Source organism: Nerophis ophidion, linkage group LG23 (genome assembly GCF_033978795.1).
Source record: "Nerophis ophidion isolate RoL-2023_Sa linkage group LG23, RoL_Noph_v1.0, whole genome shotgun sequence".
In the NCBI taxonomy this organism is placed as follows: domain Eukaryota; kingdom Metazoa; phylum Chordata; class Actinopteri; order Syngnathiformes; family Syngnathidae; genus Nerophis; species Nerophis ophidion.
Window position 1 is genome coordinate 15,030,687 of NC_084633.1, and position 15,621 is coordinate 15,046,307.

The following is a 15,621-nucleotide window of genomic DNA, read 5'->3' on the forward strand; positions in this document are numbered from 1 at the left end:
GTTCTTGTCTTACACTCCTATTTTGGTGGCTTTTTCTCTTTTTTTTTTGGTATTTTCCTCTAGGAGTTTCATGTCTACCTTTGAGCGATATACTTGTTTTAGCAATCAAGAATATTTAGGTGGTTTTTCTTTTTCTTTGTGGGGACATTATTGATTGTCATGTCATGTTCGGATGTACTTTGTGGACGCCGTCTTTGCTCGACAGTAAGTCTTTGCTGTCGTCCAGCATTCTGTTCTTGTTTATTTTGTAGCCAGGTCAGTTTTATTTTCGTTCTGCACAGCCTTCCCTAAGCTTCAATGCCTTTTCTTAGGGGCACTCACCTTTTGTTTATTTTTGGTTTAAGCATTAGACACTTTTTTTTACCTACACGCTGCCTCCCGCTGTTTCCAACATCTACAAAGCAATTAGCTATCGGCTGCCACCTACTGATATTGAAGAGTATTACACTGCCAAGCTCTAGACAACACTGACACTTAACAAGAACACATCATTTGCAGACTATAATTACTGGTTTGCAAAAAATATTTTTAACCCAAATACATGAAGTTAGATAATCTCCCACGGAACACCAGACTGTATCTCACGGCACACAAGTGTGCCGCCGCACAGTGGTTGACAAACACTGCGAGACAGTAATTAAGAAGTCATTTTTTGCATACCAGAAGACCTTTAAAAAGGATTTCAGTTTTTATCATCCGTCTACAGTCTGTGAACTACCACTCTATCAGTGTTTGAGCACTGAGCAAATCTTTTTGAGAAGGTCTTTTCAGGCATCTTGATATTGACTGACCTCACTCTAACCGACAAATCAATGCTGGCAGGGTGGTAAACAGATCTAATCTAACTAAGAAGACAAAGAAATGCAAGGGTGTTTGATTTTAGGGTATTTTCAGCTTTGCTTAACGACTCAAGGCCCTTGTACAAAAATAAAAAATAAAAACGGACTTGCTTCAGCAGCACAATACTGGTGTTGTAGTTGTAGGAGATGTCTCAAAACGTCATCAGGAGTCCCAACAAAATCCGAAAATGGCATAAAAATAATCCTTTTTTAAGAACTATTTTTCGCTAAAATGTCGTAAGGGACATTTTACACAAAAATTTAAAAAATTGACTGGCTTCAGTAGCACAATACTTGTCCTGTAGTTGTAGGAGATGTCTCAAAACCTCATTAGGAGAACCTGAAAATAGCAGAAAATGCTTATTTTTATAAATCTTTTTTTTGCTAAAATGTCTTAAAGGGGGACCGTTACACAAAAATTCAAAGGAAAGGACTTGCTTCAGCAGCACAATTCTGGTGCTGCTGTTTTAGGAGATGTCTTCAAACCTCGTCAAGAGTCCCAACAAAACCCGAAAATATCAGAAAAATCATATTTTTGGAAAACTTTTTTTTGCTAAAATGTCGTAAGGGGGGACCCTTACACAAATCTTCAAAAAAACGGACTTGCTTCAGCAGCACAGCACAGTTTCTGTAGTTGAAGGAGATGTCTCAAAACCTCATCAGGAGTCGCGACAAAACCAGACCAGAAAATGTCAGAAAATGCATATTTTTGGGGAAAAAATGTTCACTAAAATGTCATAAGGGGGGACCCTTACACAAAAATAAAAGACTTGCTTTAGCAGCCATATACTGGCCCACTAGTTGCAGAAGATGTCTCGAAACCTAATCAGGAGTCCGGATAAATCCCCCAAAATGGCAGAAAAAGCATATTTTTGGAAAACTTTTTTTCGCTAAAATGTCGTAAGGGGGGACCCTTAAAAAAAATTTTTTTAAAGATGAACTTGCTTCAGCATCACAATATTGGTCCTGTAGTTGAAGGACATGTCTCAAAACCTCATCAGGAGTCCCAACAAAACCCGAAATTGTCAGAAAATGCATATTTTAGGAACATTTTTTTGCCAAAATGTCGTAAGGGGGGACCCTTACACAACAAATTAAAAAAACAGACTTGCTTTAGCAGCACAATACTGGTCCTGTAATTGTAGGAGACGTCTCGAAACGTCCTTAGAACTCTCGACAAAACCCGAAATTTTCAGAACATGCATTTTTGGGGAAAACTTTATTTTGCTAAAATGTCATAAGGAAGTACCCTTACACAAAAATTAAACAAAACGGATTTGCTTCAGCAGCACAATACTGGTCCTGTAGTTGTAGGAGATGTCTCAAAACCTCATTAGGAGTCCTGACAAAACCTGAAAATAGCAGAAAATGCTTATTTTTTTAAATCTTTTTTTTGCTAAAATATCTTAAAGGGGGACCGTTACACAAAAATTCAAAAGAAAGGACTTGCTTCAGCAGCACAATTCTGGTGCTGCTGTTTTAGGAGATGTCTTCAAACCTCGCCAGGAGCCCCAACAAAACCCGAAAATATCAGAAAAATCATATTTTTGGAAAACTTTTTTTTGCTAAAATGTCATAAGGGAGCAAACACCCTTATGCAAAAATAAAAAAAAAACAGATTTACTTCAGCAGCACAAAACTGGTGCTGTGGTTGCAGGATATGTCCCAAAACGTCATCAGGAGTCCCGACAGAACCCAAAAATGGCAGGAATATCATATTTTTGGAAAACTTTTTTTCGATAAAATGTCATAAGGGGACCCTTATGCAAAAATTCCAAAAAACGTATTTGCTTCAGCAGCACAATACTGGTGCTGTAGTTGTAGGAGATTTCTCAAAACGTCATCAGAACTCCTTCCAAAACCCAAAAATGCCAGAAAATGCATGTTTTTGCTAAAAAAAAAGTTCAAAAATTCCAAAAAACATATTTGCTTCAGCAGCACAGTCCTGGTGTAGTTGTAGGAGATTGCTCAAAACGTCATCAGGAGTCCCGACAAAACCCGAAAATGGCAGAAAATGCTTTTTTAAAAAAAAAAAAAATTTCGCTAAAAAAGTTCAATAATTAAAAAAAAACATATTTGCTTCAGCAGCACAGTCCTGGTGCTGTGGTTGCAGGTGATGTCTCAAAACGTCATCAGGAGTCCTGCCAAAACCCGAAAATGGCAGAAAATGCATATTTTTTGAAAAACATTTTTTCCCAAAAAAAGTTCAAAAAAAAAAAAAAAAATTATTTGCTTCAGCAGCACAATACTGGTGCTATAGTTGTAGGAGATGCCTTAAAATGTCATCAGGAGTCCCAAGAAAACCCGAAAATGGCATAAATTTTTTTGGGGGGGAAAACTTTTTTCGCTTAAATGTCGTTAGGGTGGACCCTTATGTAAAAAAAAAAAAAAAAAAAAAAAAAAAAAAAAAGATTTTCTTCAGCAGCACGATACTGGTGTTATAGTTGTAGGAGATGTCTCAAAACGTCATCAGGACTCGCGACAAAACCCGAAAATGACAGAAAATGCATATTTTTAGAAAAAAGAAATTCTGCTAAAAAAAGTTAAAAAAAATTTAAAAAACAGATTTGCTAAAGCAGCACAGTTCTGGTGCTTTAGTTGCAGTAAATGTCTCAAAACGTCATCAGGACTCGCGACAAAACCCGAAAATAACAGAAAATGCATATTTTTAGAAAAAAGAAATTCTGCTAAAAAAAGTTAAAAAAATTTAAAAAACAGATTTGCTAAAGCAGCACAGTCCTGGTGCTTTAGTTGCAGTAAATGTCTCAAAATGTCATCAGGAGTCCCAACAAAACTCGAAAATGACAGAAAATGCAGATTTTTGCTAAAGTTTTTTTCGCACAAAAAAAGTTTAAAAATAAAAAAAAAACAGATTTGCTTCAGTAGCAAAATACTGGTGCTGTAGTTGCAGGAGATGTCTCAAAACTTCCCCAGGAGTCCCGACAAAACACGAAAATGGCAGAAAATGCATATTTTTAGAAAAACTGTTTTTCGCTTAAACAAGTTCAAAAAATTAAAAAAAACAGATTTGCTTCAGCAGCACAGTCCTGGTGCTGTAGTTGCAGGAGATGTCTTAAAACGTCATCAGGAGTCCCGACAAAACCCAAAATGGGCAGAAAAATCATATATTTGGAAATCTTTTTTTCGCTAAAATGTCGTAAGGGGGGCCTTACGCAAAATTTCCAAAAAACGTCCTTGCTTCAGCAGCACAATATTGGTGCTATAGTTGTAGGAAATGTATCAAAATATCATCAGGATTGCCGACAAAACCCGAAAATGGCAGAAAATGCATATCTTTGGGAAAAAAAATTTGCAAAAATGTCATAAGCCTTACGCAGAAATTCCAAAAAACGGACTCACTTCAGCAGCACAATACTGGTGCTATAGTTGTTGGAGAGGTCTCAAAAACTCATCAGGAGTGCTCACAAAACCCCAAAATAGCAGAAAATGCGTATTTTTGGAAAGCGTTTTTTTCGCTAAAATGTCGTAAGGGGGGGCCTTACGCAAAAATACCAAAAAACGGACTCGCTTCATCAGCACAATACTGGTGCTGTAGTTGTTAGAGATGTCTCAAAACCTCATCAGGAGTGCTCACAAAACCCGAAAATGGCAGAAAATGCATATTTTTGGAAAACTTTTTTCGCTAAAATGTCTTAAGGGGGGCCTTACGCAAAAATTCCAAAAAACGAACTCGCTTCAGCAGCACAATACTGGTGCTGTAGTTGTTGATGTCTCAAAACCTCATTAGGAAATATATCTACTGGTGCTATAGTTGTAGGAAGTGTCTCAAAATCTTATCAGGAGTGCTGACAAAACCTGAAAATGGCAGAAAATGCATGTTTTTGGAAAACTTTTTTTCACTAAAATGTCGTAAGGGGGGGGCCTTACGCAAAAACTCCAAAAATCGGACTCGCTTCAGCAGCACAATACTGGTGCTATAGTTGTAGGAAATGTCTCAAAATATCATCAGGAGTGCCGACAAAACCCGAAAATGGCAGAAAATGCATATTTTTGGAAAACTTTTTTTCGCTAAAATGTCTTAAGGGGGGGGGCCTTACGCAAAAATTCCAAAAAGCGGATTCGCTTCAGCAGCACAATACTGGTGCTGTAGTTGTTGGAGATGTCTCAAAACCTCATCAGGAGTGCCGACAAAACCCGAAAATGGCAGAAAATGCATATTTTTGGAAAACTTTTTTTCGCTAAAATGTCTAAAGGGGGGGGGTGCCTTACGCAAAAATTCCAAAAAACAGATTTGCTTCAGCAGCACAGTCCTGGTGCTGTAGTAGCAGGATATGTCTTAAAACGTCATCAGGAGTTCCGACAAAACCCAAAATGGGCAGAAAAATCATATATTTGGAAATCTTTTTTTCGCTAAAATGTCGTAAGGGGGCCTTACGCAAAATTTCCAAAAAACGTTCTTGCTTCAGGAACACAATATTGGTGCTATAGTTGTAGGAAATGTATCAAAATATCATCAGGATTGCCGAAAAAACCCGAAAATGGCAGAAAATGCATATCTTTGGAAAACTTTTATTTGCTAAAATGCCTTAAGGAGGGGGCCTTACGTAAAAATTCCAAAAAACGGACTCACTTCAGCAGCACAATACTGGTGCTATAGTTGTTGGAGAGGTCTCAAAACCTCGTCAGGAGTGCTCACAAAACCCAAAAATGGCAGAAAATGCATATTTTTGGAAACCTTTTTTTTCGCTTAATGAATATACAACCATGTTTAACTTATAGATTCCTATCTTTCATGAAAACAAGAATATAAATTGGTGTATTACCTGATTCTGATGACTTGCATTGATTGGACTCAAATGTCCACGTTTTCAAATGGAGGAGAAATAAGTTCCTCTTTTCTGTCTAATACCACATGAAAGTCGTTGGTTTTTGGCATCTTATCTGTCCAGCTTCCATATTCGTTTTTATACACCTTACAATAAATACATTGGCGGCAAACTCCGTAGTTATCTAGCTTGTATGCTCTGGCTTTCGGAGACTCTTATTTTGTTAGCGCAGGCGCGATGGAGCGGCGCTTTTATTGTGAAAACAGGAACTGTGCGATCAGTCTTTAGGCTTTTGACGGGAAGTACGGTTGAAATAAAAAGTGCCTTTTTTCCTTTACACTTTTTATTGATTGATTGAAACTTTTATTATTAGATTGCGCAGTACAGTACATATTCCGTACAATTGACCACTAAATGGTAACACCCCAATACGTTTTTCAACTTGTTTAGTCGGGTCATGTGACCGCCTGGCTCTGTTTGATTGGTCCAACGTCACCAGTGACTGCATGTGATTGGTGAAACGCAGGCATGCGTAGATTCTACTTTGAACCTCTGTCATTAACCAAAACAAACATTAATAGATCGATAAAAAAAAGTAGCGAGTAGCGAGCTGATTGTAGATAAATGGAACGGAGTAAAAGTAGCGTTTCTTCTCTATAAATATACTCAAGTAAAAGTATGTTGCATAAAAACTACTCGTAAAAGTACAATTTATCCCAAAAGTTACTCAAGTAAATGTAACGGAGTAAATGTAGCGCGTTACTACCCACCTCTGGACGGGCGTATTGGCATGTGTTGCAATGTTAATATTTCATCATTGATATATAAACCGTCAGACGACGTGGTCGGTACTAGTGGGTTTCAGTAGGCTTTTAAATTGAATAAATAGAGCTAAAACGATTTTATGCAAATGGCAAATCCCACAAAAAAATGCAGTTCCCCTTTAAAGGTTTTTAAATAGTTAAAAGTCTTACCATTTGTTTATATAATTGCTTTGAAGGCCCGATCAAATCATCACCTGCTCTACATTGCCCACCCCTGTCTAATTGTAAAATTATGACCAGCCCTTTTTTTTTTTTTTTTTTAATATTACCAAACATGTGACGAGAAGCAATCTTGATTGACGTGTGCGATGGCAATGAGCAGAGTACATTGAAATGAGCAGACCTCCAACAAATCAAATTATCCTTCCATTAGTTCAGTCAACAATACTCAGAGAAAAGTAATTAGGCTCAGCTTTAAAAAAAAAAAAAAAAAAGGCTCTATAAATGGATTATGAAAGATGATTGACTGCTGCCGGCTGCACAAATGAAAACCTTAATTGTGTTTGGCGGCTCGTCTGAGTGTAATTAAAGCCCCAATGACACGGCGCCGGCTGGGATGTCACGCGGGGGCCTTTTGAAAATGCACCTTGTTTGCGTGCGCCGTTATGAGATAAATATCGATTGTTGACTGCGCCTCACTTTGATGCTAAAACAAAAAAAGCCCGCTGATCGATGCCATGTGAAATCTAAAAGGCAGAACTTCAAAATCAAAGCCGTCGCTATGGCAACGCCCCTGCCAGATTCCACCAATCAATGGAGTCGGCCGGGATGCAAGATGCAAGCGGGGAAAGGCCGGCGTCCTACATAAAGCGTGCGGGACGGGGAGTCGCGGAGGCACTCACAGGCGAGCACCGCTGCGGGAAGGAAGGTTCCGGAGAAGACTTCCAGAAGATTGAAAAAAAAAATAGATGATGATGACGATGCACCCCCAGGATCAGGAGTTCCCTCTTGGGATCTGTTTGACCACTTTGATCCTCTTGGGCAGTTTTGTCTCAGTGGGAGGAGGTAAGATGACACTTTTTTTTTTTTTTTTTTCGGTCTTTAACTTAAAAACAAAATCACTTTTAATAATATTCTGCTTTTTTCGGAGAAGCTTTCCCCTCGTATTGTCCGTGGCTCATGTCCAGCCCTCAGGGCAGACCGCATGGCTGGATGATGGGATGTTGTCTATTCTATGCCCACATCCCGCATCAGCGTGCAGCCATTTGCCGGCTGGCTGGCTGGCTTTGTGCCGACCCAACAATACATTAAGGAGTCGGAAGAAAAAGCTTCCCTTGAAGAAGATCCCACTTTTATTGATTTTTCACCAACCAAATAAGTCCACATCCTTCCTTCTTTCATCCACCTCCTAGATCCTACAGTGGGGCAAAAAAGTATTTTGTCAGCCACCGATTGTGCAAGTTCTCCTACTTAAAATGATGACAGAGGTCTGTAATGTTCATCATAGGTACACTTCAACTGTGAGTGACAGAATGTGAAAAAAAATCCAGGAATTCACATTGTAGGAAATTTTAGAGAATTTATTTGTTGATTATGGTGGAAAATAAGTATTTGTTCAACCATTCAAAGCTCTCACTGATGGAAGGAGGTTTTGGCTCAAAATCTCACGATACATGGCCCCATTCATTCTTTCCTTAACACGGCTCAATCGTCCTGTCTCCTTAGCAGAAAAACAGCCCCAAAGCATGATGTTTCCACCCCCATGCTTCACAGTAGGTATGGTGTTCTTGGGATGCAACTCAGTATTCTTCTTCCTCCAAACACGACAAGTTGAGTTTATACCAAAAAGTTCTATTTTGGTTTTGTCTGACCACAGGACATTCTCCCAATCCTCTGCTGTATCATCCATGTATCCGTGGATGAGGAAAGTGAGAGTGAAGGACTAGAAAAAAAAAGACTAGAGGGCAGCGGGAGCGATTCAGATGTTATTAGACACATTTACTAGGATAATGCTGGAAAATCCCTTAAATGCTTATTGTGTTACTAGTGTTTTAGTGAGATTCGAAAGATCGTGTTTCGAAGATGGTCCCTTGCGAAGGGCAGAGATGGGCAACGCCACCACCTTGAGGTTGTACAGGTACGACCATATAATAAATGGGTTGTACTTGTATAGCGCTTTTCTACCTTCAAGGTACTCAAAGCGCTTTGACACTACTTCCACATTTACCCATTCACACACACATTCACACACTGATGGAGGGAGCTGCCATGCAAGGCGCCAACCAGCACCCATCAGGAGCAAGGGTGAAGTGTCTTGCTCAGGACACAACGGACGTGACGAGGTTGGTACTAGGTGGGAATTGAACCAGGGACGGCGTGGCGCAGGGGGGAGAGTGGCCGTGCGCAACCCGAGCGTCCCTGGTTCAATTCCCACCTAGTACCAACCTCGTCACGTCCGTTGTGTCCTGAGCAAGACACTTCACCCTTGCTCCTGATGGGTGCTGGTTGGCGCCTTGCATGGCAGCTCCCTCCATCAGTGTGTGAATGTGTGTGTGAATGGGTAAATGTGGAAGTAGTGTCAAAGCGCTTTGAGTACCTTGAAGGTAGAAAAGCGCTATACAAGTACAACCCATTTATTATATGGTCGTACCTGTACAACCTCAAGGTGGTGGCGTTCCCCATCTCTGCCCTTCGCAAGGGACCATCTTCGAAACACGATCTTTCGAAATGATCGCTGCATAATACACTGTAGTTTGTGTGTGTGGTCCAATCCAAGTTCGCTTGACACACCTCTGGTCCATAGTAAAGCTTGACTGTCATCTTTCGGGAATGTAAAGAATGAAACACCGGCTGTGTTTGTGTTGCTAGAGCCGGCCGCAATACACCGCTTCCCACCTACAGCTTTCTTCTTTGATGTCTCCATTGTTCATTGAACAAATTGCAAAAGATTCAGCAACAAAGATGTCCAGAATACTGTGGAATTTCGCTATGAAAACAGACGAGCTGATAGCTGGGAAACGATGCTGGAACCAAATGTCCTCTACAATCCGTGACGTCACGCGCATGCGTCATCATACCGAGACGTTTCAGCAGGATATTTCGGCGCGAAATTAAAAATTTCAGGCCGTATTGGCATGAGTTACAATGTTAAGATGTCATTGTTGATATATAAACTATCAAACTGTGTGGTTGGTAGTAGTGGTTTCAGTAGGCCTTTAACTTTAACAAGAGCAGGAAAAAAAAGCAGGGCAACTGCCCTCATGACAAATCCTGACTTAAATGTGTGGACAGTAGAAGCATTTAAGTCTCACCTTAAAACTCATTTGTATACTCTAGCCTTTAAATAGACTCCCTTTTTAGGCCAGTTGATCTGCCGTTTCTTTTCTTTTTCTTCTATGTCCCACTCTCCCTTGTGGAGGGGGTCCGGTCCGATCCGGTGGCCATGTACTGCTTGCCTGTGTATCGGCTGGGGACATCTCTGCGCTGCTGATCCGCCTCCGCTTGGGATGGTTTCCTGCTGGCTCCGCTGTGAACGGGACTCTCGCTGCTGTGTTGGATCCGCTTTGGACTGGACTCTCGCGACTGTGTTGGATCCATTGTGGATTGAACTTTCACAGTATCATGTTAGACCCGCTCGACATCCATTGCTTTCCTCCTCTCCAAGGTTCTCATAGTCATCATTGTCACCGACGTCCCACTGGGTCATTATTGTCACCGATGTCCCACTGGGTGTGAGTTTTCCTTGCCCTTATGTGGGCCTACCGAGGATGTCGTAGTGGTTTGTGCAGCCCTTTGAGACACTAGTGATTTAGGGCTATATAAGTAAACATTGATTGATTGACAATGCTGAATAAACAAGTCAATGTCAGAAAAACAACGAGTTTAGCTGAACTGCCCCAATTTTGTCAATAGGAGTGGTCAAAAATTCAACCAGAAACTTGTAGACGGCTACCAAAACTGTATGTATAATCAACGTATCATTGTCTTATGCCTGCTGAGGGTCTATCTTTCCTGTCTTGAAGCTGCTCTGAAGCTGGAGGCTCCGGCGGACGTCGGCGCCACTGTTTTGAACCACTCCATGAGCTTGGTGCAGCGTATGGAAGGCCTGCTGGCCGCCGGCAACGGCAGCGACGTCACCCTGCGCGTGCACACCATCAACACGGACGAGGTGAAGGTGATCCAAGCCCACAGCCTGGTTCTCACCATGCAGAGCGACGTGTTCGAGGAGATGCTGCTCAACCGCATTAACGGCACGGTGGTGCTGAGGGAGACACCGGACAGCGCCGCTGTTTTTGACAAATTCATCAGGTGAGTAATGTTCAATTTCCAATATACACTTTTGAGCCTAATTGATTTTTATACAATTTATAAGGGATCTTGAATTTTAACTCATATTGTTTTAACATGTTTGTTAATACATCTGGTATTCTATCTCAACATAAACATATAACATATTACGAGCTGTCAAAACTAACAATTTAACATGTGATTATTGACAAAAAATGTTGTATTAATCATATATAAAGTACAAACCCACTTTCCATATGAGTTGGGAATTTGTGTTAGATGTAAATATAAACGGAATACAATGATTTGCAAATCCTTTTCAACCCATAATCAATTGAATGCACTACAAAGACAACATATTTGATGTTCAAACTCATAAACTTGATTTTTTTTTGCAAATAATAAGTAACTTAGAATTTCATGGCTGCGACACGTGCCAAAGTAGTTGGGAAAGGGCATGTTCACCACTGTGTTACATCACCTTTTCTTTTAACAACACTCAATAAACGTTTGGGAGCTGAGGAAACTAATTGTTGAAGCTTTGGGAGTGGAATTATTTCCCATTGTTATTTTATGTAGAGCTTCAGTCTTTCCTTGGGCATTAATCCACCCCCATACCATCACAGATGCTGGCTTTTGAACTTTGCGTCGATAACAGTCTGGATGGTTCGCTTCCCCTTTGGTCCGGATGACACGATTTCAAATATTTCCAAAAACAATTTAAAATGTGAACACGTAAGACCACAGAACACTTTTCCACTTTGCATCAGTCCATCTAAAACGATCTCGGGCCCAGAGAAGCCGGCAGCGTTTCTGGATGTTGTTGATAAATGGCTTTCGCTTTGCATAGTAGAGCTTTTAACTTGCAGTTACAGATGTAGCGACAAACTGTATTTAGTGACAGTCGTTTTCTGAAGTGTTCCTGAGCCCATGTGGTGATATCCTTTAGAGATTGATGTCGGTTTTTGATACAGTGCCATCTGAGGGATCGAAGGTCACGGTAATTCATGCCGCTTACGTGGAGTGATTTCTCCAGATTCTCTGAACCTTTTGATGATATTATGGACCGTAGATGTTGAAATCCCTAAATTTCTTGAAATTGCACTTTGAGAAATGTTGTTCTTAAACTGTTTGACTATTTGCTCACGCAGTTGTGGACAAAGGGGTGTACCTCGCCCCATCCTTTCTCGTGAAAGACCGAGCAGTTTTTGGGAAGCTGTTTTTATACCCAATCATGGCACCCACCTGTTCCCAATTAGCCTGCACAGCTGTGGGATGTTCCAAATAAGTGTTTGATGAGCATTTCTCAACTTTATCAGTATTTATTGCCACCTTTCCCAACTTCTTGGTCACGTGTCGCTGGCATCAAATTCCAAAGTTAATAATTATTTGAAGAAAAAAAAAAAAAGTTTATCAGTTTGAACATCAAATATCTTGTCTTTGTAGCATATTCAACTGAATATGGGTTGAAAATGATTTGCAAATCATTGTATTCTGTTTATATTTACATCTAACACAATTTCCCAACTCATATGGAAACGGGGTTTGTAGTATCTTTCTATATAAACTGTATATGCACAGATTTATTTTGACCGCATGTGCATCTTCACCTAAAAGGAAAACTGCACTCAAAATAACACCAGAATGTTCAAACATTTAATACAGGGGTGTCAAACTCATTATAGCTCGGAAAATATTTTCCCCCAGGCGGGCCGGAATGGTAAAATCATGGCATGATAACTTAAAAATAAAGACAACTTGTTTTCTGTGTTTTTACTTTGGCCAAAAATAGAACAAGCGCATTTTGAAAATGTACAAATCACAAACAATCGTCTGGACAAAACACGTCAAGTTTGTTGTTAGTTCTGAGGAAATTGGTGCAGTTTCAAAAACACAATGAGCTTAGACTTTGTCTCAGTGTATCTACAAAGCCAGGATTAAACCTTAAATCAATCTTTCTGGGATTGAACCAAAAAACACAACAAGTAAACTTTTCTAGGAGACTGTTCTATAAACATTTGTGAAAGAATGGGCCGCTCTCAGTGATTTCCAGCGTGGAACTGTCATATTATATGACGTATTATATATATCCTATTATATTATATTACATGTGCAACAAATCCAGTCGTGAAATTTCCTCACTCCTAAATATTCCAAAGTCAACTGTCGGCTTTATTATAAGAAAATGGAAGAGTTTGGGAACAACAGCAACGCACTGTGGGGCGGCATAGCTCGGTTGGTAGAGTGGCCGTGCCAGCAACTTGAGGGTTGCAGGTTCGATTCCCGCTTCCGCCATTCTAGTCACTGCCGTTGTGTCCTTGGGACAGGCACTTTACCCACCTGCTCCCAGTGCCACCCACACTGGTTTAAAATGTAACTTAGATATTGGGTTTCACTATGTAAAGCGCTTTGAGTCACTAGAGAAAAGCGCTATATAAAAAATATAGAAGAAGAAGAAGAAGAAGAACTCACGAAGTGGTAGGCCACGTAAACTGACAGAGAGTGGTCAGCGGATGCTGAAGCGCATCGTGCAAAGACTTTCTGCACAGTCAATTGCTACAGAACACCAAACTTCCAATTAGCCCACGTACAATAGGCAGAGAGCTTCATGGAATAGGTTTCCATGGGCGAGCAGCTGCAAGGTCCATAAAGACATGGATGACAGAGTCTGGTGTGGATGACCTTGACTGGCCTGCACAGAGTCCTGACCTGAACCCAAAAGAACACCTTTGGGATGAATTGGAACAGAGACTGAGAGCCAGATCTTCTCCACCAACTTCAGTGCGTGACCTCACCAAAGCGCTTTTGGAAAACTGGTGGAAAATTCCAATAAACACACTCCGCTACCTTGTGGACAGCCTTCCCAGAAGAGTTGAAGCTGTAATAGCTGCAAAAGGTGGACCAAGTTGATATGTGAGTCAAGGCAGGTGGCCAAATACTTCTGGTAATATAGTTTATCAAACATCTCCTTTGTCATGTCCACGTATCAATCCAATGCTTACTCAACAAACCATAAGAAACGGAGGTAAAAACTGTTCCAAAGGGTTAAGTTCACTTTTTTCTTCTTTGACAGAGACATTTTGGGGCAAAGTGGGTGCCAAATGACGATGTGATCGAAGCAGAAGACATAAAACGGCAGATTTTCACATTTCATGTGGGTCGAGGAGGAGGAGCCACAGTCACCCTTGACTGTGTACCTCTTGCGTGGCCCCGGTATAGATCGTTTGCTTGCCTAACAGAATTGTTATTGTGACATCCAGTGGACACATTTAGAACAGCAGTCTCTTTTGTTACAAAAAGAAATAAAGTAGCTTATTTTATTACTTAGCAAACTCATCACGTGGGCTGGAAAAAAACTGTTCACTGGCCTCTTTGACCCGCAGGCTGTATGTTTGACACCGCTGCTTTAAGAGAAACATCAAGCAACCCAAAAAAATTTTACTATTAGTAAATCAGAGGCTACTTAGAAGGTTAGATAACGCCTAGAAAGGACTGGCTTTTAATGGCCAAAGGTATAGATGTGTGTATCCAAGTCTTTTAATAGATTTACCGTATTTCCTTGAATTGCCGCCGGGGCGCTAATTAATTTAAAACCTCTTCTCACTCCTGCGCTTACCAAAGGCATGCGGTAAAAGTAAGCATGCGCTAATTATTTTAAAACCTCTTCTCACTCCGGCACTTACCAAAGGTATGCAGTAAAAATTTGAGTGTGATGTAAGCTTGGACCTTGAATCCTACTGAATAGCTCTTAATTTTCTTCCCTTTATGCGATTTCAAATTACCGGTATTGAAATCAGCCTCCTCCACTTTGAAAATGTTGACAGGGGAAGTGTAACTTGTGACGTCAGGAGTTTGACCAGGCGGTAATACTAAGCATGCGCTAATTATTTTAAAACCTCTTCTCACTCCGGCACTTACCAAAGGCATGCAGTAAAAATTTGAGTGTGATGTAAGCTTGGACCTTAAATCCTACTGGATAGCTCTTAATTTTCTTCCCTTTATGCGATTTCAAATTACCGGTATTGAAATCAGCCTCCTCCACTTTGAAAATGTTGACAGGGGAAGTGTCACTTGTGACGTCACGAGTTTGACCAGGCGGTAATACTAAGCATGCGCTAATTGTTTTGGGAAGCGAGTTTGACCCGCCAGTAATTCAAGGCAGACGCACACTATATGCCCTGCGGCAATTCAAGGAAATACGGTATTACAAACTTTGACAAGCCGGGTAACGTTTGCTGTGGTCTGGAACAACAAGGCCCACAAACAACTATCTGAAATTTAGACAATATTACATACAGATAATGTGTCATGAGACATGCAAAAGTAAATGATATACAAAGAGGATACAAGTAAAGGAAATTAAATGAGCTCAAACATACCTAGGCATAATGATGCAATATCAATCAATCAATCAATCAATCAATGTTTATTTATATAGCCCCAAATCACAAATGTCTCAAAGGACTGCACAAATCATTACGACTACAACATCCTCGGAAGAACCCACAAAAGGGCAAGGAAAACTCACACCCAGTGGGCAGGGAGAATTCACATCCAGTGGGACGCCAGTGACAATGCTGACTATGAGAAACCTTGGAGAGGACCTCAGATGTGGGCAACCACCCCCCCCCCTCTAGGGGACCGAAAGCAATGGATGTCGAGCGGGTCCAACATGATACTGTGAAAGTTCAATCCATAGTGGCTCCAACACAGCCGCGAGAGTTCAGTTCAAAGCGGATCCAAGACACCAGCGAGAGTCCCGTCCACAGGAGACCATCTCAAGCGGAGGCGGATCAGCAGCGTAGAGATGTCCCCAACCGATACAGGCGAGCGGTCCATCCTGGGTCCCGACGAGCGGTCCATCATGGGTCTCGACTCTGGACAGCCAGTACTTCATCCATGGTTATCGGACCGGACCCCCTCCACAAGGGAGGGGGGGACATA

At 40.9% G+C, this 15,621-nt stretch overlaps 1 protein-coding gene across 1 annotated transcript in view; it reads left to right on the forward strand.

Annotated features, from left to right (window-relative positions):
• Positions 1–7,204: 7,204 nt before the first annotated feature.
• Positions 7,205–15,621, forward strand: part of btbd17b (BTB (POZ) domain containing 17b) — a 19,575-nt gene continuing 11,158 nt past the window's right edge. The window contains exons 1-2 of the mRNA XM_061884955.1: positions 7,205–7,455; positions 10,413–10,698. Coding sequence (XP_061740939.1) covers positions 7,359–7,455; positions 10,413–10,698 — 383 coding nt within the window. The 5' untranslated portion in view covers positions 7,205–7,358. The remainder of the gene's footprint in view (positions 7,456–10,412; positions 10,699–15,621) is intronic.